Raw genomic sequence first — 25105 nt, forward strand, 5'->3', positions numbered from 1 at the left:
TCCACCAGTTTTTCTTGATTTTTGCAGATCAAGTATGTATCTTAATTTATTATTTTGTGGATAGAACCAGTTAAATACAACTTTTGCGGCTCGACGAGTATAAAGTTGCAACTTTTCGGCTGCCACTTTATGTCAACTTCACTTTGCATCAATAAATTGCCAGACGGACCAATGACTCATAAAAAGCGGCTATTCAACTAACCGCAAATATTTTTTTTCATTTTCTGCTTCTGCTTTTTGGCTGCAAAAATTGCGCAACATTTTGCAGCAGGTCCCCTCAACACATTTTTTGGCTCTGGTCAATTTGCAATAATTTGCTGGCTTGTTTTTGGATTTTTTTTTTGCATTTTCTACGAGCACGCAACTTCAATTTGTATGTTGGCTTTTTACATAAAGTAAATTAAAACATAAAATAAAGTTGTGTTCGTAGAGTGCCATAAACCCAGATGAGATAGATTTTTTTGAGCTCAACTAAACTGAAAAGTGGGCTAATGAGTTCAGTTGGGGCCGAAGTGAGACAGAAAGAGTCGAACAGAAAAGTGGAATAACTAACGTTTTGTTTGCAAACTTTTCTGGCTTTGCAAATTTTGCTTAATATCTTGTTTTCAATTTTCCAAAACGGAAACTATTTGCGGTTCTCAAATCTACGGTTTTATGGCACGGCCTCACTAAAATCCAAAAAATTTTCCATGAATTTGCCATGTGAGATCACCTCAGATAAAAACCGCAAAATGCTTTTAGCCAGCCCATAAAGAGAACAAAATACTAACAAATGCAAGCGATGTTATAGTTTGATGGGTATTTTAGGTGTTCGTAAAAATAATAAAAAATAATTTTAACTGAGTCTTTTTATTATATATAAACGCGTATATTATTTCGTTAATATGCAACAACTCAATTATCCCTTCTGAATATTTATTTAAAAAGCCTTTCAGCAAAAGCACACAAATAAATGAAGACACTTTTCCGGCACTTTTCTTTCTTTTTCATTTGGCTTTCATCTGTTGTAGTTGCAAAATGTCTCCCACCTTTGACCCATTTTCCCGATATGCACTTTAGACAAACACACATTTTCCCCCACTTTTCCACTTTTACTCGAAATTTAGTCGTCTGCGTCTTTGTGTCTTTTGAGTCTCTTTATCTGTCTACATCTACATCTTTCGCAATTATTTTGTCTTTGACGTTTCTTTGCTGCTACAATTTCTTGGCTGCATTTCGGCTTTTCCCATTTTCTTTTACCTGTTCGCGTGGGTGGCGCAGTTTTTGTTGTATTTTGGCAGCTACCATTGGTAGTGTTGTTTCCTTCATTATCACGTGTTTGGTTTCTTTTTACTTTTGTTTGGCTGCCTGCGTCAAGTTGTTATTCAAGTTGCCTTTTGTGGGTAATTTCTTTTTTGTTGGCCATTCAATGCCAGCCAATTTATTTGCATTTCGAATTGCTGGAATTTCATCCATTTTGAAGGGCTTCTATGGGTTGCGGCTCGCTTAGACTTAGGGTTAAATTTGCATTTATCTATTCTTAGTGGTTTGGTGGTTTGTTGGTAGAGTGCGGAAAGTATGTTTAATTTACTAATCAATGGTTTATTTTTCGTTTTCAGTTCCGGCCGCAGGCAGATTAGTTCAAATGCCTTAGCCAGGTGAGTTTACTACTTATTATTAACATTAACAAGAAATATAATAAACACGATTTTATGGTTAGTGTTTTCATGGAGTTTTTTTAAATACAGCAAGCAAATGATGTTTTTCTGTCCAAAAACCATCTTAAATTTAATATTAAAACTCTAAGATGTGTTATACACTCTTTATAAATTGTAAATTTTACATTTTACATGCTGGTACATGGGTAGCACTGGTCTCGTTAAATTTGACAGCACTGAAAGTTGCTTACAGATCCCATTCGCAGCCGGCAAGTATGCTGCACATATCGAAATCGCCTTGTGTGCTAACATTGTGCTACAGTTTGAGATGAATTGTTCCGTTGGTTAAAGTCTTGGCTATACTGTATATCCAAACACACTACTAGTATATCTTAGTTTGCAGAAAGAAATGCCAGATTCAATATTATGACTTCAAATAGTAGTTCATATTAAATTTAAATTAATTTAAATATCTTTTTAAATTGTAAATGTTTATTTTTTGTCCTTGAATTGTTTAAGTTTTTCGACGTAAATGGCTGTATTGTTAAAGACTTGCACCCATATTATATACATTTTCATTTACATTGTCAAGTAAAAATTATTTTAACCGAGGCGAATTCGAAAAGGTATAAATTGAATTCTAAGGCGAATTCGTTTTCTTTTGATTTTTTCGTTTCTTTTAAAATTTACGAGTTTTTAATAAACAGTTAAAACTGAATTTAAAAATTATTTGATTAAATTACTTATAAATTAAATGTTTTTCAGCCAACTCTATAGATCATCGAGCTTTAACTCATCGGGCCGTAGCTCCAACTGTGATACAACAGAAGACATGTACAGCGACATAAGCTTGGAGAATCGTCATGACTACGATTATAGGGTAAGTGTACCGATTAAACAAAGCACAAATAATTATTATAATTAAATAAAACTCAAGTAGTACTATGTTTTGGATTCCTAAGCTCAGATAATTAGATATCGTTAAAACATCAATTTAAATACATAGTTTCCACGGCTTTTTACACATTTTGCTTGCACAATTCGATTTCAAAGTCTTCGAATTAGATGGCGAAAAATAACGGAATAAATAAATAAATGTACCGTCGCATGAATTGCCAAAAAAAAAAAAATTGTCAAAGCTCGATATTTCATTAAAGAAATTGCTGATGAAGAGACATAACCTGCACTTGAACCTAATTCGCAATCGCAAAATTCATTTCCCAACATGTGTGTGAGCTTGAAGATCATTTTCATTCAGACGAAATTCCGAAAATGTTTTCCATGTTCGTTGGGAAAATAAAAACCGAAATCCCTGGAAAAGTGAATTTGTGACTTTTCACTTTGGATCTTCGGCCGCAATGAAATCAAACGTGTTTTCTTTCCCTCAATCGCTGAGGCAGTCACCTTCGCTGGTATTTTTACTGGGAGTTCGTGGCTACTTGGCAGGTGAAATTCAGTGCTTTGGTTTTGTGTAGGTTGCCGTTGTCTATCGCGATCTCTGCGGATCCAATCCGATTGTGCTCCGCCGACTATTATATAAAGCGAAAAAAGCAAAAGCATTTTTAGCAGGCTCTCCGCAATTGGCCATGGCCATTGGGGGGAGTGCATTGGCGCCTCAAGGTCATTGAAATTCACTCAGCCTCCGCCGGATCACTGTCGATTAGATTTCCCACTGCCCATGTAGATGCTTATTTGATTGAGTGCCAAAGAGGTCGAGAAATCATCGATGTCTGCAGGGTTTATTTTCGCTTTTCCTTGTGGGAAACGTCAGAAAGAAATACACACATATGTATATGAGGAAGAGTTCAGTACGTGTGTGGTTTTCATCGGCTTCTGTAATGGATATGTGCATATTTGAGTTCAAAGTTTATGTATGCTTAATGTGCTTATTTTATTTTCGTTACTATATTTACTTTGCTACAGTTTATAATATAATTTGTTTACCTCTTATGAAAGTTTCAATACCAAAATCTAAACCAAGTTATTTTTTAAGCAAAAACTTTCTTTCCTATCATTGAAACGCTTAAGATTTCCTCAAAGAAAGCAAGCAAAATAAAATCAATTGCTAGAAGTGCACACATATAATGCTGATACACACCGATGTAAAATCGCTTTCTGCATAATTGCTCAAAATAAACAAATAAAAGGAGGAATGAACGTGGTAAAAGTCGCCGGCAAAAGGAAAGGTGGAAAAGCGCACAGGAAAAAACAAAGGAGAAATATAAACAGAAGGAGTGAAAATGATTTTTGCGAAAAATCTCACGTACGAATCAATTTTTAAACGCCCTGTGCGATTGTTCTTTTATGCAACAGGCCAACGGGAAACGGAAGTGGTATTTGTAGAAGAGGGAAGGGATTTTGGCCAGGTGCGAAACAGGTGGAGTTGGGCCAAAAGATCATTACAAGTCAAAGAAGTGCCTCGCATTTCGTTTGATTGTTGTGTGAAACTGGGCGCTGAATACAAAATGAGTTGCGAGTGGAAAAGCAGACGGCTTATTAAGAAGGAGAATGTTTTTGGCATCAACTGTACTGCTATATGAAAGCATTGAAATATTAATTCGCTCATTTGAATTCTAAATATATTTTAGTTACCTTTACAGCAATATAAAAGTAGTAATTAGATCCCATTCTGTCTTCATATTCAATCCTAACATCTGTTTGAAAGTGGACTGTGAAAACTCAAGAAACTTTCCACATCTCACCTTGGCCCGATGCCCAGGAAAGTGTTAAGCGTATCCAAAAAGATTTTCACTGCACCGAATACGATTTTCTATTTGGTTCTTCTTTCACTACTGCTGACCCTATTTTCCGCACCCCGGCCACTACTTTTTTTAATGCTCCGTTGGCTTAATTAAGCTGAGGTCACTCATCAGACAATCTAATGCGGAAGAAAAGAATCGGATTGGATTGAACCGAAGGTGTTGCGTAAGGTTTCGGGATGGGGGATCTTGACATGGTCTTCCCAGTTTTCCCAGCGCTGTCAGAGGTTGATTAAAATCTGCATTTGTCTCGGGCTCTTTGCAGCTGTTTTGCATCGTCGCACTTATGCAATTATAACTGTAGGCAGGCCCAAGACAATGCCACAATTGCAATTTGTTCAATTGTCAGAGTTGGCAAGAGATGTGGGGATGAAATCTGTTTTATTTTCTTGGCCTAATACATGCACAAGTGGAGTATCTCCGCTGACGACATCACTTGAAGTTGTTGCCCAAGCAAAATGTTTAGGATTTGGTAATCGTTCGAATTGAATATCTCCCCCCGGCTTTGGCTCTTCCAGTGGCAACATACACATGTGCATATATCTTCGCCGCATCGACGAAGGCGTCGACTGGAAACAGCCACCTACAAGGCATCGCCTTTACAAAAAACTTCCACCAGGTGTCTGGCTAATAGAATGCATAAATATAGTAAATGGAATACAAATGAAGCTACAGTCAGCAGGAAGGAAACAAATATATTCAAAGTGCGCTGCAAAGAAATCACTATTTGAATTTATTGAACAACGGCTTACTTACTGGTATTGCATATATATCATGGTCTACAAGATGATTTACTGTCCTACGAGCTTACTGAATGATATATTATAATTATTGAATTAAAAAATATTTCCCAAACTGTGTAAACTGTTTCAAAACATTAACATTGCACTCCCATGATAATATGACTAAGCAAACCAATTTCTCTGTCATTCCGACCAATTAACCTCCCCCTTATGGACTTGCATCATCTATCCAATCGCAGCAATTTCAGCCCATTTGGGTTAAACGCTTTCGTAAATGCCTTTGAGTATTTAATTCCGTTTTTACTTCGGTATACTTTAAGGAGCATTTGCATTAATTATGATAATTGCAACGTTTATGCTTCAATTCGTTGTGTGTGGGTCTCTTTGTCTTTAGGATTTCGATGGTTTCTGGGTCAACGTCACATTTGGGTTAAAAATTGATTTTCGTTTATGGTTTTTACTCGAGTTTTTCGTATTATTTTTGTATTTCCCTTCCATATCTCATTCGGCTCGGCTTTATGCTTTTTATGTTGTGCCGGGCCTCGACTTCTGATGGTCTTAAAGGTGGGCGTCAAAGGTGCCAGCAAAATTGTTTAATCGATAAGACGACCCATACAGGTGGCGAACGGAACGAATGGCACGAACCGCTAGACAAAATCCATTTTCAGTGGTTTTTTTTATAGAGTGTGGGTGCAGAAAACGTTTTTCTTTGCCGGTTTTCAGTTGATGGATCGATCGGCGATAGTTGGAAAATAGGAAAATATTTCTTAAACTTGTTGGGAAAAGTGTAATAATTTGTATGGCGTTAGTTGTTTCTGGGTTCTTGGTTCTTCCATTTTGGCTTGTACTGTATATCCACACCCTCTGAAAAATATTGCTTGACATTAAAATGCTTCTTGTGTTGACTTTACATTCACCTCGTTTCCATATCCATTATCTTGAATTTTGCTATTCCAAATCTAATAATAATTCGTTCTTTATTTTCCTCTACTTCCAGGTAAGCAAAACAATAGCCAAACACAAACTACCTCGAGCACTCTTATCTTACCAATTCCACTTGGTAAGTGCTAAAACGAACCCACAAAAGTGTTTCTTGTCTACCTTTTATCTAAGCTGAAAAATCGCCCGAAGAATTGGCCATAATGTGAATTTATGTTCCCACACACACTCATACACTCGCAAGTCCATAATAAAGAGGCGCCTATTTCTGGGGGCGTGGCTGTGGGAGCAGTTGGCAAGTAGAAATCCTACGCTTTCCATTACGTCATGTTGGCTTTCCGTATATTACTTTTTGCACAAGGTTGTCCAAGGCGAACGGGGCGTTACATTAATGGGTAACTAGTCAAAACGAATCGAATCGGGTTCGAGTTCGAGTTCAGTTGGGGCTGCACTTGTCTTGGCCAACTATGGGTTGTATCTTTCTTGTCTTCGCTATTTGGTCGCACTACAATTTATTATAAGTAATGAGACAGTGGAGAGTCGAGTTAACAATTACGGCCTACGTGCGAATAACCTTCTTTCGTTAAATCATCTTAAACTTTTGGCATTTTGAGGTGAGATTATCTAGAGCTTGTTTTTAATTTTTATTAATTTGTTATTTTTCTTAATTTTCTCCTTGCAACTTATGAAATATGCCAAACCTACTTTTTCGAACATTGTGTTTACAACGTTCTTGGTTACTAGCCAATCTTATCGTACTTCAACCTTCCTTTAGTTTCCCCTTATAACAATTCTTGTTTATATGTATACCCAAATAGCAATTGTTGTCTTGGAAACTAACTAGGCCCTGGACTTTAATATATACACAAAATGTGCTAAACCCAAAGAAGTAGGAGTACAAGAGTTTTAAAGGAGTGCTATGCGTTCATATTGACAACATACAAATGAATAAATATAAATGCAATAGCAACTTCTTTAAAACTTGGATAATTCTCACAGTTTGCGAGCAAAACTTGTATTTGCTTTGCTAAGTAAATATTGACAAATTTTTTTGCCTAATTATACAAACATACACTCATCGCGTGGAGTTTGTACACAACTGCAAATGAAAGGTAAATATTGCCGGCTTTAAAAGTATGGGAGTTTTGCGTTGATTAGGGCGGCGGTTAAACAAATTAGAAGAGTAAATAAGGTCTGTAAGATTACGTTGTGACACGGATAAAGGTAGGTTTAAGTCAGTGTATGGGGAGGTACTACAATAAATCTATTTTAAAGAAATTATTACCTAAAATATACAAATATACCCATAATTTGAAATGTATTAAAAATTGTGGAAGCCTGCATTGATGCCCTTTTTTTGCTACTGGATTTTATAAAGAAGGCTGTGGAATGAATTTCAAAGAGCCCTTACTTCAGGTCCCTGACTAGCCCAGAATATTCGTCAGTTCAGTTCCAGCTGATCTACTGTACGGTTCTCTTGAAAGTCGTTTCATTTTTATTATAAAGCTGTCACCTCCAAGTTATCCGGTAAATATTTTTCTTGTGTTTGAACAAGGCATCGTTCGACTTTAAACCTAATAGATCTGGCTTTCCTTCGAAAATTTTCGGCATTTGCGAAGATGTCGTTGCCACGCGTTTACTTCGATATAGCCGCAGGAGGAGAGAAGATAGGAAGAATTGTGATGGAACTACGTTCGGATGTGGTGCCCAAGACGGCGGAGAATTTCCGGGCCCTCTGCACCGGTGAGAAGGGGTACGGCTACAAGGGATCTCCATTCCACCGCGTGATCCCGAATTTCATGTGTCAGGGAGGTGATTTCACCAATCAAAACGGAACTGGAGGACGCTCCATTTATGGAAACAAGTTTCCCGATGAGAACTTTGAGCTAAAGCATACCGGAGCTGGTGTACTCTCGATGGCCAATGCTGGGGCCAATACCAATGGGTCTCAGTTTTTCATTTGCACCGGGACAACCACCTGGCTGGATAATAAGCATGTCGTTTTTGGCAAAGTCGTTGAGGGAATGGATATCGTCCAGAAGGTAGAATCCTACGGTTCAAAAGATGGGAAGACCAGCAAGAAAGTTATTATCGAAGACTGCGGTGCCCTCTGAAGGGTGTCAATACATAATTGTGCTGTCAATCACACACTTACAATATTACACAGAAATTATACTTTTCAAGAAAAATTAGCAAAATAAAAGGGGGTGCAAAATAATGTATTTCTTCTGTTCAATTATTTACATCGCTCTCATATATGTTTAAAGAAATTCCCCATTTCAAACCAATTCTTTGAATCATCCGGAGCACCCTGAACAGCCCAGTTCCCTGACTCATTTTCCTTTGATTTTCCTTTCCATTACTTTTAATTGACTCAATTTAGTTCAAGAGATGCTCGCATATGTCGCTTTTGATTCTTTCCACTCGATTCTCATTCTGTCTCCCATCACCTTTCCCTCAAGCCTTTCTATCCACTTTACCCGAATGCACTTTGCAAATGTCTATTAAGTCACTTACACTGATAAAAAAATAGATAAAAAGAATAAACCGGTGGATCCATCTGTAATACATATATTGCTAAATAAATCTTTAAATTCAAATGAATCGCTTTTCTTTTTTTAATATACGAATATTATTATTGGAAGTCAGCATTATTTTTTAAACCAAAAAACACCTGGATAACTTTGTGATACAATGTGTATATAAAGCACTCAGCAAACCCAATTTTCTTTTCTCAAGTGCATGTATTACGAATTTCCAACACTGCTAAGTCGCATTAGTGGAATTTTTCTATTGCGTTCGTTTTGCTTTGAGGCTCTGTTTTTTTGTATTTCTTTTCGTTATTTTTTGGGCACCCAAAACAAGTCGCGGTTTCTGCCGACGTCGACCGAGGCAGCGGCAGAGGAGGGGCCGCGACTTGGCGCTGGCTTTTTAGCGCTTTCCTCTCTCAGATTGCATTTAACGCTTGCCGCGTTCACAACACTAGAAAAGCGGAGCAGCGCAACGAACGGTCGCCCTGTCTCTCATTCTCTCGCGCTCTCTCGCGCGGGTGTTTTGTTGTTGGGCAATGCAACTGCCAAGGAAAAGGAAAATGCTAAGGAAAATGCAGCTGCTGCTGCTGCTCTCCTAAGCAAAATAGCCAAATTAAAAAAGGTTCGAAATTCGAGAAAATTAACCCAAAGTTACCTCAATTCGTGTGTGTTTTTTGTGTGTTAGCTATTATCGATCGAATTCGCTTATCAGCTGTGTCAGGTGCCTTTGGCAAATGTGAAATCAAAACAAATTCGTTAATGACATGGTCTGTTGTGAAAACCCGTAATCAAAGTAGCCCTTGTTCGGCTCATGTTTCTAATTTTCATACCCTCTGGCAAATATATTGCTTGATTGATCCTAAATTGAAAAGTGCGGTTGAATAAGTGTTTTATCGAATCATAAAAAATGGAAATCAAGTGTGGCATAAAATTGATAAATGATACAAAAATAATAAATAAATAAAAAAATAATAAATGTAAGAAAAAATAAAATAGCCTTAAACAATTCAAAGCAATTCTTCGAAATGGGGCGTTAAACGTTGAAAAAGCCCTGACTGTAATTGATGAAGTAAACGAAGGAAGATAAGGTGATAAAATTTGCAAAACCGGCACAACGTAAATTAATTGTGTCTTGAATGTACCAATAAATCATTTTTGTGTTAATTTTTTTTTATTAATAATGGAGACAAGTTTAAAATATTTTTTTTTTAATTTGTAGTAAAAGGAAAATGAAAAACCAAAATAATATTACCTCTTTAAAAATCAAGTTTTGTTTTCTCTGCTTTCGGAAGTTTCTCCATCAAAAGGGAATTAAATAAATCAAGGGCTCCCACCGAGAATCACGCATAGCAGTTCCAAGTTCATTCATTATACATAACTCGTACTTCTTAATTTCTTTTACTAGGCATTTTCCGTACCGTTAAGTTTGGTAGGAAAATATTCTTTCATTAGCGATGGTTCGTCAATTAGTAGGCATATAAATCTAACGGCACAGTGCCCGAGGCGGAGCAAGAAGAAGACAACTAACCGGAACTGAAAACTAGCACTAAAAACCAATAAGTAAAAGGCCTAAGGTAGCCGCAATAACAAAAGAACGGAAAAGACCCTCTGATGACATCAACAAAAAAGGGGGTGTACGAAAGAGATGGGACGAGATGGATGGGGATTACCATCCAATCCCGCATGCATCCCGTTACTCTTGCTTTTCGGTTCGTGTCCACGCTTATTCACTTGCTCTTTTATTTAGTAATGAGTTAAACATATACTTATGTATGTATGTATGTACATATGATGGGAGGCATTTGGGGAGCGGTTGGCTTGGGGTGACCGTATATAAATTCCACATAATTATGCGCTGTCCCTGACTCAAAAACCATATGTTCAAAATAAAAGAGGCGGGCGGATTTGGCGAGAGAATCACCCTCGGACATATGGCGAAAAACTTTTCCTTTGGGGGATCGGATCGCTCTCTTTCTTCGGTCCCTTGTCATTGCTCTTGTTTGTTGATTATTATTTTTTCCTATTTATAAAGATTGCGCCTCCCCATATTCGCTCTCCCAGTCTCTCATTTTTCTCCCTATCGCTGGCGACTGCCTCGGTTTATTTTGCCCCTGAATTTCTGGTTCATTCAGTTTGCTTTTCGCGTTTCGCGTGCTTTAATCGAAATTTGTTTTTCTCCCTCGATTGTGGTTGTAATAAAATACATAATACACCATTTTAAATAATCGAAAAAATTAGCTATTCACTTTTAAAATTGAAAAATATTTGTGAGAAAGCTTGGCAGCACCGATCATTTAAGATCATACAATCGGCAGAAAAATTGAAAATATTTTAAAGGATTGCATCATTTGTTTTTGATTCTTTTAAGCAAATGCTTCAAGAAAGTTATAAAATATTTACTTGACACATAAAAGTACATCAAACGCATTATAATTATGCATCTGATCCCCATCAGGTTGATCCAAAGTCTTTAAATATATAATTATTTGAAATCATGAATAGTTTATGTGGTGCTCAACATTCCTGATCCAATTTCGCTTAATCATTGTGTATTTTACAACCTTTTTTCTTGTCTCACTTTGTTGCATGAAAAGTGCACAGCAGCGGAGTAAAATTTGCATTTAATGAGCTCCCCTCGTTCGACTCATCCCCATTTTCACCCCTCCCTTCGTCGACCATTGTATGCAAATCTTTGTGGAATTCAATTTTGCTGAAGAGTAGCTAATGATAATTTTCTATTATGCTGTTTTTGATTGCCTGACATGGGCGAGAAAAAAATCGTTGAAAAGATATGATAATCCAAAAATATTCAGCTGACAAGAAAGGAAAGTTTACTTCATTAGCAAATTGGTTTAAGTTGAATTGAATTCAGATTATTAGGATACTTACTGTACTTATATTGAAGGAATAGGGTTTCCTAATCATTTTTAATAAAGTTGTAATTTATTTATTTGATTGCTTATTTCGTAAATCAACTTGGAATCATTTAAAGCGAAAAGTAAAATCTTTATCAGTCATGCCCTGCTTTTAATTGGCCCTCATATTGACCTTTATTTAAATTTGTATGTGATAACGTGAAAATTTAGCTTTGACAAGGGCACCTTACCAATAAAAGTCGCCCAACAATTTGAAAAGACTAAGAATGATTCAGTTTACTAGACTACAAAAGTAAACAGCACGCCACAAATTCAAAGTAAAAGAAAAGCAAACTTAGCCAGCCATTGCATTTTCTGGTAATTAGAAACTAGGCGGGTATTCAAAACCTGAGGAACAAAATAACAATGAAAATATGGAGAGGTTGGAAAATAGCTGTACGACGAGGATATGTAAAATTGTCTAGAATTCTCCTCAAAGTCCGAACAAAATAATTTTACGGTCTGTTGGTTCTAAGAATAAAGAGAGGGTTGGCTTATATAATGTACAGATAACTGTGACTAGCACACTTAATGCCAGAAAAAAGAACGCTTTTATCTGTGTAATCTTCTTATTTTTTTTAAATATTTCTTATACCAATGCAATAATAATGGAAGGTAAAAACAATTTGTGGTAGATCAGTTTGTGGCAGGAAACAGCTGTTGTATGTCGCGACTTTTGTGTCTTTTCCTTCATCTCTAGCCCTCCTTGTCGTTTTCCCCAGGCTGTGAAATGGGGTTAGCATGTTGTTTCAGTTTCACCTTTTAGTTCTTTTGTCTTAGCGTGGGCGGTCGTCCGAAAGGTTTATTGCCATGTAAAATGCAACAACAGAAGAAATAATTGCAAATGCAAACTGCAACACCAGGCCAGGAAATCGAGGTTAGACGGGGTAATTGGCACGAATTTGTTGCCAAGTTGAAATATTGGAAGTTTTCTAGGGGTTCGTAGGAATACAAAAGTTCGAAAGAAACTAGCCACTTATATCTAGATTAGAATACATAAATGATGAGGGTCCGGAAGTAACTACCCACTTAAATGTATATTAGAATGAGTAAATGCATCCGAATTTAGGAAGTGCTGTGATTCTATTCAAAAACATTTATGGGTTTGCGTCGATCACATAAATCTTCTTGATTTTAAATTCTCCAAATATTTTCCCCCAAAATCTATTTATGATGCACCCTATCCCAACTTAACCATGACTTGCTACCTCAGCTAATATCACCACAAATGTGAGCTATTTATGCTAAACAAGTCAATCTTTATGGCTCCACATAAATGCTTTATCTGGGAACGCATAAACTCTAATAGTTCCCAAACTAGCGCGTGTGCATTCATTATGGGATCCCCCATTTAAACTCAGATATTTCAGCTGAACTCCAAACATTCCTTTAGTTCGGATTTCGAGCGTTAGGCGATGAAAGATGCATCATAAAACGTGTCTGCTACTGCATAAAATTCCGAAAATATTGCAGTTGAAAATAGAAATTGTTGTTGAAGCGGCTATTTCACTTACTTTCAATTTTCATCATAATTTTTCCTACGAAACGAAACAAGTTGCACAAGATATGTACGACACGGCTTGTTGTTGTTATTTTTTCAGTTGTTTACTAGACAAGTTTTGTTGGTTTGTTGGTGAAAGTTGTTGTTATTGTTGTTGCTTCTGCGTTTGCCATGCTCCATTGACAAAATTGTCCACAGATCAATGAGTCTTGCGGTCAAGTTGTTTTCGGCTTCTATTTTTGTTCATTGAGGGATTTGTGGTTTTGGGCATCAACGTGATTTTTAAAAAGCAGAGCATTAAAACTTTAAAAATGAATAACGATTTAAATCGTCGCGTTTCCTCTTTTCGTATGTAAGAGAATGCTTCTAATTTCTTAGCTGAGCAAACAAGTAAAACAAATAAATTCTAATTTATTATGACAAGCCACTTAAACCCATTTGACATGAGCCAGTGTGCAGAATTGTATATTCTGCTCTCCTTCTTATTTTCATCTTAATTTGTATAATTCCCGTTTCTGTGCTCTTCTGAATCATACAATTTATTATAAAAAATTTAGCGAAAGATGAGAAAATTCGAATTCATGACACATTTCCCCATGACGTTTGTTTCTAGCGATGGATTGAATCATCGCTTGAGAAGAGACAGCAATGAAGAGCAAAGACGGTCTCCGACTAGATTATGCAATTCTTTCAGTTACGGCAGAAGAATTGCATGCACCAACAGTTTTTCCTCTTCTTGGTCGCTTCTTTCCATTGCTTTGTTTTATCTACACGAAGTTCATCAATTCAGCTAGGAAATTAAACTTAGCCAGAAGCCCAGAAGAAACCAAACCCAGTCGTGTAGAAAGAATGAGACTCTGTTTGGGAGAAGAGTGGCTTGCAGAGGGGACAAGCAGTGTTGTGGAGACTGTCTTCGTGGACTCTCTTGTTTTGTTTATCTTTTTGCAAGCGCGCATTTCCTGCATGAAATACAGAAAAATTCTTTATGCTTTTCCACCATTCTTTGCCTTTGTTACCAGACAATTTCTTGCTCTGCTTTCTGCATCTCTCCTCTTTGTATGAGACCTATCCAAATCTTAAACAATTACCTTTCAATTTGTTAAGAATTGTGCTAAAGGCCATCGCGATACAAGAGAAGAAATCATTTGCAAAGCTTCTATTTATTTTTTTCGCAACTATTACGATTCTGCATAATTCATTTTACTGCTTGGGGGAAAGAAAATTCTTTTGTTTACTCTGTGAACTCTGCTGGCAGTTCAAGAAACTCATTTTTGGAGATACAGAAAGAAATTCGTGGGGGACAATCTGTTGGATGAGATCTGCTGAAGAATTGCTTTGATTATAATTATGCAAGGGGAATTTTTAAATGAGATTGTTATGGGACCTAAAGACGTGCTCAGTAGCGGTTATAAGTAGATTTTTTTACTGTAAGAAACTGAAAAGATTTTAAAAAATCTATTTTTCATTAGTTTTATAAATAATGAAAATAAACTATGATAAAATAACTATTTAAAATAAATAAAAAACATCGAGTAATTAATTAATAATAATTAATAATTAATTGATAATAAAATGAAATAAATTTAATCAATTTGAATGCCACAAAGGTTTTCAAAATAATGCAATATAAAATTCTTATGTATAAAACATATTTTGTTTAGCCAGAGAAAAGCCTAAATATGCCCAGAAAAGTGCCTTAAAGTCAAATTGAGAGATGAAAACAAAGCAATACAAAATAATCTGAATTATGTGCCTACAAAACTAAGATAAAACTGTCTTCCCACACAAATTAAAAATCACAAAATCAAAAAAAGCAAAACATCAAAGTGCGAAAATATATGAAAACAAAACATCAACCCAACCAGTGCCACGCCCCAATAAGGAACAAAACTACCCAATAATAAAATAAAAAGTAAATCATGAGTAGTCAACCTGCCAGCCAGCCCGATAGCATCGATTTAGCCTATGATATGTGGGCGGGCCAATTCGAATTCGTAGGACCCACAAATCAGCAGAGCAACAAAAACAACAACAACAACAATAGCAATTTGAACAACAACAAGTGCAGAATCGGAGCGCAACAAAATCGAAAGCTATCTACGGATAGTCTGGAGGATCTGAATCTGAGCTTTAACACGAGTGCCTCGCAAAATCCGCTAAGCAACGCCTACAGTTTGGGAGTCACTGGCGGTGGTGGCAGTGACTACTGTGGCTTTGGAAAACACCCGCCCATACTGATCGATCAGGAGACGTTTCTCAGCCTCAATCCAGCGGACTTTGAGGACATTGTGCCATCCAATTCGGAGCCCAATTCGCTGGTTTTCATCGAAAACAAGCTGGAGACTAACAACAACAGCCTCGAATCGAACAACAATCATATAAACAATAATAATAACAATAAAATCTACAATTTGGAGAACCTGACAAGTAAATTCAATAATAAAACGAATAATACGAATACAAACGGTTTCAAATTGGAGAACCTAAAGAATTTCAAGAACAAACTACTCTGTGATTTCGAGGATACCAATAGCGGGGGAGGAGGAGGTGGTGGCAGTGGCGGATCAGGACCTGTTGGCATGATGAACGGCGCCCTCAGCGCAGAGATTTGCGATAATCTCAATGAGCAAGTAAGCAGTGTACCACTAATTCCCCCGATTCCGGGGCTAGTTCCATCTAAAAGTTCAGGGTTCATTGGGGGTGTGTGACGCCCCCGTTTTTTAGTTCGCATGTCATGACATCTAAGTAGTATATAGTATATACGTTCTGTCAATAATGTCCAGGCCATTCACTATAAATAAGCCGCAATTGAATGCAATTTGCTTTAGTCTACCTTTGAATTGCCTTAGTTCAACTGTTTTGTTCAGCTGTGGGAAATATCATTCCGATTTTGACATATTAATCAATTGTTACCTAACAGGCTTAGCTGAAAAAATATGCTGGAAACTAACGAAGTGAGTTGAAGTTGAGTGGTGGAAAATTCCATTAAACTATGAATTGATTCCGAAAAAATATGGAAATTTTTAAAAAGGTTTCCTTGTTAAAATATGAAACATTGCATATGTACGGATTTTCACATAAAATACAACTAAGCTAAAGAAACTGAAATGTTTTTAAATAAGTATTTAACAATTTAGTTACAAGACTTAAAATGTGAATAGTTTCTTTTGCATTGTTTTAAAAAAGTTTTAGATTTTACACTATTTTAAAACCACCATGTGCTTCCACCTTTTTGTTTTGTTTACGATTTCCTTGACTTATTTACCTTTTTAAACGTCAAAACTGGGCCAAAAATAAAATTTCAAAGTCGAAGAACTTGTTGTATTTGCCATATAATTTGCTAGACATCTGCTAACGATAAACAAAAAATACTATATTCTGTGCCAAATGAGATCATCGGTCACAAATCATCAGTGAGAAAAGAAAGGAAAATCGAAATACTATAGACATTTTGAGAAATTAGTTGACGGAGCCAAAATTAATGATACAAAAAACTGTAACAAAATTGATGATTAGCCGTGAAGGGAAAATGTGTCAACGAAAGTAACAGAAGCTCGTTTGGATGGAGAGAAAAGTATGGAAGTCGTTGGTTTCTAAGGCGATTGCTCCAGTTTTGGGGCAGCGAAGTAAAATTTCTTTCCCTAAGCTACTGATGCAACTCCCAGTATTTAATGCAATCAATTATCAAGCGTATTATTTTCCCAGTGGTCCAGCAAATGGGTCACCGAGATTCTACGTATGAAACACTGCGCTGGAGGTCAGCTCTTTATTTTTGCTTCTGAATAGCGATAAACCTCCGGCGGATGCTAGATTTGTTTACCATACTTGATCCACATAAACTAGTGAGGAAACTCATTTGATAAATGAAACAATTGTAGGGCATTGTATTGCTGGAGGAGGAAATTGTGAGTGTGTGTTGCAAGTCAAGATTTTCCATTTGGGGTCAAAGCTAATGCCGATTTTAATGTTCGAGTGCTACCAATTCATTCCAATTTTTTATTTACGAGCTGTTAACGTGTAAACTGTTGCAAGGTAAAACTTTTAGAATAGGGCAAAATTAAAATGAAACTCAAACACCGTGTTCTTTTTCCATTTTATTTTTCCAATTTTCCCATATTTTCGGGCCAAACTTCATGGACCCCATAACATCTGTTTCGTATTTCCGCACTTGACATTACACATTTCCCATCGTTCAGTTACACCTGTCGTGCCATCAACTTGTCAAAACTAAACTGGAAAAATCAAAGGCCCTCAAAAAGGCCGAAAGGCATTAATGACCTCGGGAACACCTTTTTCAGGCGAGAGAAAGAGGAAAGTGACAAGCCAGAAACCGTTGTCTTACGACTTTTCGTATACCTAGTACTAAATAACTATAAGTATTTAAAGGAAAGACTTATCTTCTATTTCTTAACGGCATATTGTAGATGGAATTCTTATTCTAATAAGCTTCAATATACATTTCGTATCATATATTGTATCTTAAGAATTTTATATAATACTTCTCGATTTTTCAAGATAAGCTATAGATCAGTGCTGAATTTTGCCATGAACTAAGTACGGGGTATATTATAGTCGGGCCACTCGGCCATAACATTCTTACATGATTCTATGTACAACGCCTTGTCACTTGTTACTCAATTTGTCTTACACTTTTATCGTTTTCTCTTTATGCCCCCAGCAACATTTTATTTTTATTACTTTCTTTGCTTTGACCAAACGGTTTCTGAATGAGTCGCGACTTCTGTTTTCGCTGCTATTTTTCTGCCTTTTGCCCCTTTCCGTATTCTTTTTTTCGGAAGAATTCGGCAGACATTTAATTTAAATTCTAGTTTCTATATAATATGCTTAGTTTTTTGGCATGGTTCATTGTACACATACCCTAATTGAGACCCCGCCATATCGTACTTTTTCGGTTGAGTCAGCAAGCTAATTCTTCTCTCTATATATTCCCCACTCTCTGACTATTTCTCCATTTCTATGGCATTCTGTTGTTTGTTTTTGGTGGGGCCCTAGGCCCATTTTTCAGTACTTGCCGCGCAGCCTTTGACGTCGATTGTGTGTCCGTGTATCCATCGCTTTTCAGTGCGCACATCTCGATCGAATATAAAGTGCCACACTCTCTGTAAATCTAGCAAAATTATCAACTGCGAATAGTTGCCAGCCAATTGCAGTTAATTAAGCATAATTGAACCCTTTGCCGCACAGTTGGAGCGTCATTGGGTGCCGACCCCAAATGAAAACCGCTTGTAGGCACTAATTGAACTTCTCAATTGACATTCATGGGGGTAGTACGATTGTGGGGTGTAGCAGGGGTGCAATCAGCAAAAGGTGACAGAATTAATTCATCAAGAGTCCCGCGTTGCTGTTCAATATTAGATAGATTTTTCATAGTTACAGACTAAAACCAGCTTATAAAATAAATAATATGCAAGCTTATATCACAAAAGTGTTTGTTAAAAACGGAAAAAACGCACCCTGTTTCCGGTTGCTGTGATAAGCCAGCTCTGGGGCATCCTGTACTGCATTCATCTTGCATATTTCTTATCAGCAGGCAAGCGACTCATGTTCAAAACTTCTGTTTTTATTTTTCCTATACGTTTTTGTAATGCGCGGGCGGGTCATGAGTAATTGCGCAAAAATCAGCAGGCTGCAAATCTGTAATGGCGAAAACAGATGCACATGCCAGCAAATAGTTGGCCAAAACTTGAATGCAAAACACTAGCAATCTGTGTGTGCGTGTCTTTTTACGCCTTCTCTTGAAGTGGCTGCCTATGGGGCGTATGCTTAATATTTATGAGATTCATATGGGCAAGGCATGCCAATAACACTGGGCAAACCAAGTGGGATGGCAGATGTGTAGGAAAAGCATCGAAAGTGCTTCTCAAGTGGAATGTTTTTGTTGAAAAATTGTACTTTGAGGCACAAGTTTTGTTATCAACATTTTGTTAGCGTGTTGACTAGTGTAATTAACAGCATTTTCAGAGAGTTGTCGTTGTCGCTTCGAGAAAATATGAACGAACAGTCTGCTTCGGCCGTCAAATGAGCAAAGACTACGCGGCGATGCAGAAATAATTTGAATTTTTTTAAACCTGCGAGCATTCCTAAATAATGTGAAAAGATATATCAGCAAATATATAATCATTTGCACACTATATAGATATAGGCAAATGTATGTGAAATATCCCATGGCTGAGGTGCAGTTGGTGAACGATCTTCTCCTCGATCTGCGGCACATGAAAAAAGATTGTGTTAGTCGATGCACGAACCTTTGTATTTGAATATAGACTTATCAGTTCTCTTTTTCTATATATTTACAGCTGGAACTGCTGCAGCGCAAGGTGGACGATCTGTCAGATACACAGAATATAGCTGAGGATCGGACGACCCGCACCAAGACCGAATATGCAGTCCTTCAGGCGCGTTATCACATGCTCGAAGAGCAGTACCGAGAGGTTTGTATTTATTGTATTTATTTATTTTTATTTAAAGTACACGATCGGAACCAAATTTCTTAGAACAAACAATAACTTTGTGACACTTTTCTTGCAGTCGGAACTACGTGCCGAGGAGCGTTTGGCCGAGGAGCAGAAGCGGCACCGCGAGATTTTGGCCCGCGTGGAGCGTGAAGCCTCGCTGCAGAACGAGAACTGCCAGATGAAGATCCGTGCGACCGAGATCGAAGCAACGGCACTGCGGGAAGAGGCCGCCCGACTGCGTGTCCTGTGTGACAAGCAGGCCAATGACCTGCATCGCACCGAGGAGCAGTTGGAGCTGGCGCGCGACCAAATCGGCGTCCTGCAACAGGAGCTCGAGGAGCAGACACAGGCACTGCGCCGCCACGAACAGGAGAAGAAGTCCACCGAGGAGCTGATGCTGGAGCTGGGCCGAGAACTGCAGCGTGCACGCGAGGAGAGTGGAGCCCGGGCAATGCCGACCACATCGCCGGAGAGCATAAGACTGGAGGAGCTGCACCAGGAGCTCGAGGAGATGCGCCAGAAGAATCGAAGTACGTGAACACATTCAATCAATGTTGAGAGCTTATAACTAAATATGCAAATTTTTTCTTTACTAGCCCTCGAAGAACAGAACGAGGAGCTGCAGGCCACGATGCTGACCAATCAGGCCACCATGCTGACGAATGGCGTGGAGCAGGGTCGCCATCTGCTGAACGGGACCCTCAACAGTTTGGCCCAGGAGCTGGAGGAGATGTCACAAGCCCAGGTGTGTATTTGAGTCCATATGTTACGTCACCTGCTTCCGCTTTTAGTGTAGTCCAATCCATCATCTCCACACCCACAAAAACACAGTCAAGATGCCAAGTCCAAAAGCACACGCACAGTCACTGCAAAAGAAAACTGATTAAAATGCTATTTTGGAACATATAGTTTGAAAGTGTCCTACTAGTGTCCGTACTGCCCTGCGCTTATTTTAAAAACCATTTATCTTATCTGCCCACATGTGTATTTAAATTGACATTTATTGTATTACAGGATTCTGTGGATTCAGCCACATTAGCATCCTTAAGTCAGGTAATGCTTCAATCACGCAAAAGCCGCAAACAAAAAGAACAATTAATAAAACACGGTTTTGGAGCCACTGTGCACGCAATGCAGTTTGACTTAAACGAAATTTGATTTCAAACTAATATTGGTTCATGGTTTTTATCGATCAAACTCATTACGGACAATTTATCACCTGGATAACCCTATAACATTCATTTTTGTATATACACTCTCAAATTCTTTTTTTATCCATGTTTTGTGTGTTGCCTAAATATATTTCAAAATACTAATAATAATGTATGTTTTGCAGCTTCAACAGGCCTTCCAGGAAAAAGAGGATGAAAATGTTCGGCTTAAGCACTATATTGATACCATTCTACTCAACATCGTGGAGAACTATCCTCAATTGCTGGAAGTCAAGCCCATGGAGCGAAAGTAGTGCAGCCCACTGGAAGAACAAACCAACCCTAGGCACTCGGCAGAGTGCCACAACCACCTAACATTACCTAAAATTAATAAACTAACTAAACCATACTCTACGTTAACTTTTTAAGCTACACTCTATACATGTATTTATGCCTAACTTAAGTCGTAATTTATTTTATAACAATTTAATGTAGATTTTTAAACCAAAACAACGCAGAGAACACAAAGATTGCATGTCAAAATGATGAAAAAGTCCTTAATTCGATTAGATTATGTTTTGTATAAAGAGAGTCTAAAATTGTGTAAAAGTTTATTTTCCTTCGTTTCTAGTTTGCGTTTTGTATAGTTCGTGTTGTTGATCCATAAAGATATTACTTATAAATATTGTTAGATTTTAAGTCGGAAAAACTCTTTCACTCATTAATGAAATGGAACCCATTAATTTATTGATAATTGCCAGAAAATCTGATTGTGAATGTGTATAGCATAAAGAGATTTTATGAACTGTTGATGCTTGAAAGGAAATATTTCCAATTTCTTTATGGCAGCTAAGAAGGTTTTTGCTAGGACAAGTGCTCCATTTTTTCAAATCTTTCCATCACAAAGATCTTGTCTCTATAACATGTATACATCTTGAATCCTTCTATCCATATTTTGCGCTCTCAGGAAAGATCTTCCTTAGTTTGCCTGTAATCTAGTTACAAAAATCTATCAAAAAATTTGCGTTTATGGTATGGACAATCCCAGGATACGAAGACGGAGTTTTAGTTTGATGTGAGTCTAAATGAGAGCAATTATCACGAGGAGTTATGCAATTCAGAATTAATCCAATTAATACACACACATATGTCAATGTATAGCACAGTTAAAACTAATCTTACTCTGCATATATAACAACATTAAATGGACATAATGTGCAAACGTTTAGGGATGACACATGATAGCTCCAACGAAAGCGATCCCTAATAGTCTTAGCAACTGAACAACTCAAGCGGTCAACCCTAATTTAGCTATAATAATATCCAAGAAAACTCGAGAATCGATGTGTAATCGTTAATCAAAATTTTATTGCCTTAAACGGATGTTTTAAAAAATGTACTAAGGCTTAGATAACTCTAACAAAAAAGTCCATAAGGTTTAATGACATGCTGCGAAATATGGAATTTTAAATGTAATTTACTAGATGCAAGTCGCTGAACTTATATCAAAATAAAAAGAAGAATATTTTATAAACACAGGCCCGCCTTTTTTTTTTGACTGGCCCTAAAATAAAAGCGATACTAATTGGCGAAACTCGTTTGAAGACAATGCACATAAATGTTTAATTTATTAAGGAAGCGTGACGCGAAGAACAGGTTTGCTTCACAGGGAAGATTGCATAAGATCTTTTCGATTTGAACGCGTTATATAAGCCGGGTTCTACAGCAGTGAAGGACAGAGAAGACATTGGAGTTAAAGTTACAGGATGTTTAAGCCACATTATTACTTGGCCGCAGGTGGGCAATTGAATATCATTTTCGATTGAAACAGAATTGAGTTTTACTTTTGTGCTTTCCAGTGCTGCTGTGTTTCGTCTTCACCACAGCGCAGGTTGTGCCAAATGCAGAAATCGGTCGGATTACTATCCAAGTGCCGTTGCTGTCCAATGGAAAGCCCGTGATCCTTACCAACCAGGAACGGGAAGAGGTCGCCACCGTAGAGGAGATCAAGCCGGGCAAGGTCCATGTTGTCCAGGAGGTAGTGGTGCCACCTACAGTGAAATCTGATAATAAGGTGCGGGTGACAAGATCAGTTTCGGATTCTGGTATTCCTAACCATGGAATCCCAAATCCTGGCATCCCTAACCATGGAATACCGAATCGTGGAATTCCTAATGATGGAATCCCAAATCCTGGCATTCCTAATCATGGTATTCCCAATCCTGGAATCCCTAATCATGGAATTCCAAACCGTGGCATTCCTAATGATGGAATCCCAAATCCTGGCATTCCTAATCATGGAATTCCCAACCCTGGAATCCCTAATCATGGAATTCCAAACCGCGGCATTCCTAATGATGGAATCCCCAACCCTGGCATCCCCAACCATGGAATCCCCAACCCTGGTATCCCCAACCATGGAATCCCCAATCCTGGCATACCCATTCCCGATGCTTCCGAACATAAACCAGTTGTTGTTAAGCCCAGCAGTCGTACCACCAGCGCACCCGCATCTACATCAATGCCCAAGCGAGTACCCAACAGGAATTGTTTCCATCTTCTGATGGGTGGCACGACCACCACGTCGCCAGTGGATATTATGACACCTCCATCTACGGAAAACTGCGATGAGCTATGCACCAAGTTCGAGTACTCGCCCATTTGTGCCTTCAATGGAATCTGCATCCATGAATTTGCAAATCAGTGCGTAATGAACACCTTCAACTGCAAGCACCGCGATTTGTCGTTCCGTGCAGTGGACGAGGATGTGTGCCGACTGGGAGTTTGCATGAGGCGATGCAAGGCGGAGGAACTGGCGCTTTAAAATAGCTATTACTCTTAGTCTTAGTATTATATCAAAACAATAACATTTGTGTAAAAATATAACAAAACATTTAATTAAATGCATACAATACACAGAAAAAAGTAATTGTTTCTTCTAAAATTTGGTAAATTTAGCAAACTGTCCTTGAGCTAGTTACTGATTTTAAGCTATAGTAAAAGTGTCTTAACAAATTAAATATTAATAAGGTTACAACAAGAAAGGAATCTTGCTTATACATACATACAAGCTTATACACCCTTGAAGTAATTATTAAGCGCTGATTTCTTTAACACCTGTATAAAAACGTATTTTTTTAATATAATTTAATTACTTATTTATAAAATGTGTTTACGAAAGGTTCAAGTGTATAAGGATAATGAAAATTTAAAGTTGTGATTGATGTAATTTGGGCGTATGAGTTAGACAGACTCTCAGACTGCTAGCTGCCTTTTTTGAGGAAATCTGACTGAAGATCCTTCAGTGTCATCTATGCACTTCAAATCGTCCTTGCTTCTGTTTTATGTTTTGTTGATATAAAGTGGCGTCTTAAACTGACTATTTGATTGATTATTTGACTTCGGAGTGAATGTGTTGCCAAGATAAAGCAATTGCAATTGAAATACAATATGTAAACTTTCTTAATTTTCATTTTATTTTCTGCTCAACCTTTCATTTAAAAACACTTCTCACAAGCCGAACTCCCTGAGATCTGACTCCATGCATAGAGGCTGCCAGTCCTGCGTGCAACGATGGTCTTCCACGGTCTTAAACATTTTCTGGGGATTACGGCAGTTGTAGGCCGACATGGCACAGCGGCTCTCAAACTTCAGAAGGCATTGTCGATTGGTGGCACAGACCGAAGGATCCTTTTCGGGACAAGAATAGTCGCATTTATCCTCGGTCACATCCGCATAAACCCTTTTGCCGTGCTGGTCAATGCTCAGACTATTGCTATTCGAAGCGGGAACCACTTTAGCGGCAGTATAAGCGACGAAGGCTGTACAAAATTCGTTATATTAATAAATAATTATTGTATTTAGCTTACAAAGGAACGAACCCAGAAGGAATAAAGACAGGAGCTTCATTGTTGGTTTGTGATGAGGTCCTTCGGTTGAAACTGTTGATGTTTATTTTTGGTGCGTATTACCTTGCTGCGTTCACAGCAACTGTAAAACTGTTGATTTTGGCACCGACTGGACACGTTTTTATATACTCATCAGATTTCTGCTGATGACAGCTTTTGGTTTCTGCTGCCGTTGTTGCGGTGTGTCCTTCCTGATTCCCTGCATAATCCCTTATTTTAACACCTGCCAGGGATATTAAATTGCATCGTCATCGGTGCCATCAGCAGCTTTGTCTGTCATTTTTATTCTTATCTGCTTTGTAATTATAATGCCAAGCCTGACTAAAAATAATACTCCGAAATGCCAAATTTGCATATTTATTGTTGGCATTTCAATGTTGATTTCGCTATATCTGCCGCCTGAAAGTATGCTATGAATTGCAACCATTTCGCTTTAGTTGTGGAAAACTCCGCGTTCCCATTGTGATGGCGCTAATTTCTTCAACAAGCATTAACTAATAAAATGCAGTATACATTTATTTGAAATAAACAAAAATGTAATATAT

At 37.7% G+C, this 25105-nt stretch overlaps 4 protein-coding genes across 17 annotated transcripts in view; 3 read left to right on the forward strand and 1 right to left on the reverse strand.

Annotated features, from left to right (window-relative positions):
- Positions 1-22188, forward strand: part of LOC6738024 (rab11 family-interacting protein 3) — a 41615-nt gene extending 19427 nt beyond the window's left edge. For 5 of the 13 annotated variants that reach the window (XM_016171469.3, XM_016171465.3, XM_016171468.3 and 2 more), the window contains 7 exons: positions 1599-1637; positions 2403-2517; positions 19343-19477; positions 19575-20031; positions 20098-20246; positions 20516-20554; positions 20838-22188. In XM_016171469.3, the coding sequence (XP_016031830.1) occupies positions 1599-1637; positions 2403-2517; positions 19343-19477; positions 19575-20031; positions 20098-20246; positions 20516-20554; positions 20838-20966 (1063 nt within the window). In that variant the 3' untranslated portion in view covers positions 20967-22188. Of the gene's footprint in view, positions 1-1598; positions 1638-2402; positions 2518-6136; positions 7675-8994; positions 9232-14686; positions 15656-15946; positions 15980-19050; positions 19274-19342; positions 19478-19574; positions 20032-20097; positions 20247-20515; positions 20555-20837 lie in introns of those variants that run through there. The other 8 variants (XM_016171471.3, XM_016171477.3, XM_016171475.3 and 5 more) reach the window with 7 other exon arrangements.
- On the forward strand, positions 7465-8300 carry LOC27209289 (peptidyl-prolyl cis-trans isomerase). Of its 2 annotated transcripts, none has more exons than XM_016184736.3 (2): positions 7465-7605; positions 7660-8300. In XM_016184736.3, the coding sequence occupies exon 2, from the start codon at positions 7698-7700 to the stop codon at positions 8190-8192; it is 495 nt and encodes a 164-aa protein (XP_016031840.1). In that variant the 5' UTR covers positions 7465-7605; positions 7660-7697; the 3' UTR covers positions 8193-8300. The 2 variants fall into 2 exon arrangements, with proteins under 2 accessions (XP_016031840.1, XP_016031839.1); XM_016184735.3 differs by having other exon boundaries at positions 7698-8300.
- A 101-nt stretch (positions 22189-22289) lies between the features above and the next one.
- Positions 22290-23576, forward strand: LOC6738028 (sporozoite surface protein 2). The gene is made up of 2 exons (XM_002084807.4): positions 22290-22449; positions 22512-23576. The coding sequence occupies exons 1-2, from the start codon at positions 22419-22421 to the stop codon at positions 23474-23476; spliced, it is 996 nt and encodes a 331-aa protein (XP_002084843.1). The 5' UTR covers positions 22290-22418; the 3' UTR covers positions 23477-23576.
- Positions 23577-24105: 529 nt separating this feature from the next.
- LOC6738029 lies at positions 24106-24673 on the reverse strand. The gene is made up of 2 exons (XM_016169567.3): positions 24534-24673; positions 24106-24473 (listed from the first exon to the last, which is right to left on the reverse strand). The coding sequence occupies exons 1-2, from the start codon at positions 24559-24561 to the stop codon at positions 24163-24165; spliced, it is 339 nt and encodes a 112-aa protein (XP_016031841.1). The 5' UTR covers positions 24562-24673; the 3' UTR covers positions 24106-24162.
- Between the last annotated feature and the right edge of the window lie 432 nt (positions 24674-25105).

The sequence above is a fragment of the Drosophila simulans genome, chromosome 3L, assembly GCF_016746395.2.
Source record: "Drosophila simulans strain w501 chromosome 3L, Prin_Dsim_3.1, whole genome shotgun sequence".
Classification (NCBI taxonomy): domain Eukaryota; kingdom Metazoa; phylum Arthropoda; class Insecta; order Diptera; family Drosophilidae; genus Drosophila; species Drosophila simulans.

Coding starts and splice junctions, on each gene's coding strand:
- LOC27209289 (XM_016184736.3), top strand. CDS start 7,698: ATGTCGTTGCCACGCGTTTACTTCGATATAGCCGCAGGAGGAGAGAAG.
- LOC6738028 (XM_002084807.4), top strand. CDS start 22,419: ATGTTTAAGCCACATTATTACTTGGCCGCAG. Junction 22,450..22,511: donor ACATTATTACTTGGCCGCAG/GTGGGCAATTGA, acceptor TGTGCTTTCCAG/TGCTGCTGTGTTTCGTCTTC.
- LOC6738029 (XM_016169567.3), bottom strand. CDS start 24,561: ATGAAGCTCCTGTCTTTATTCCTTCTGG. Junction 24,474..24,533: donor CCTGTCTTTATTCCTTCTGG/GTTCGTTCCTTT, acceptor AATTTTGTACAG/CCTTCGTCGCTTATACTGCC.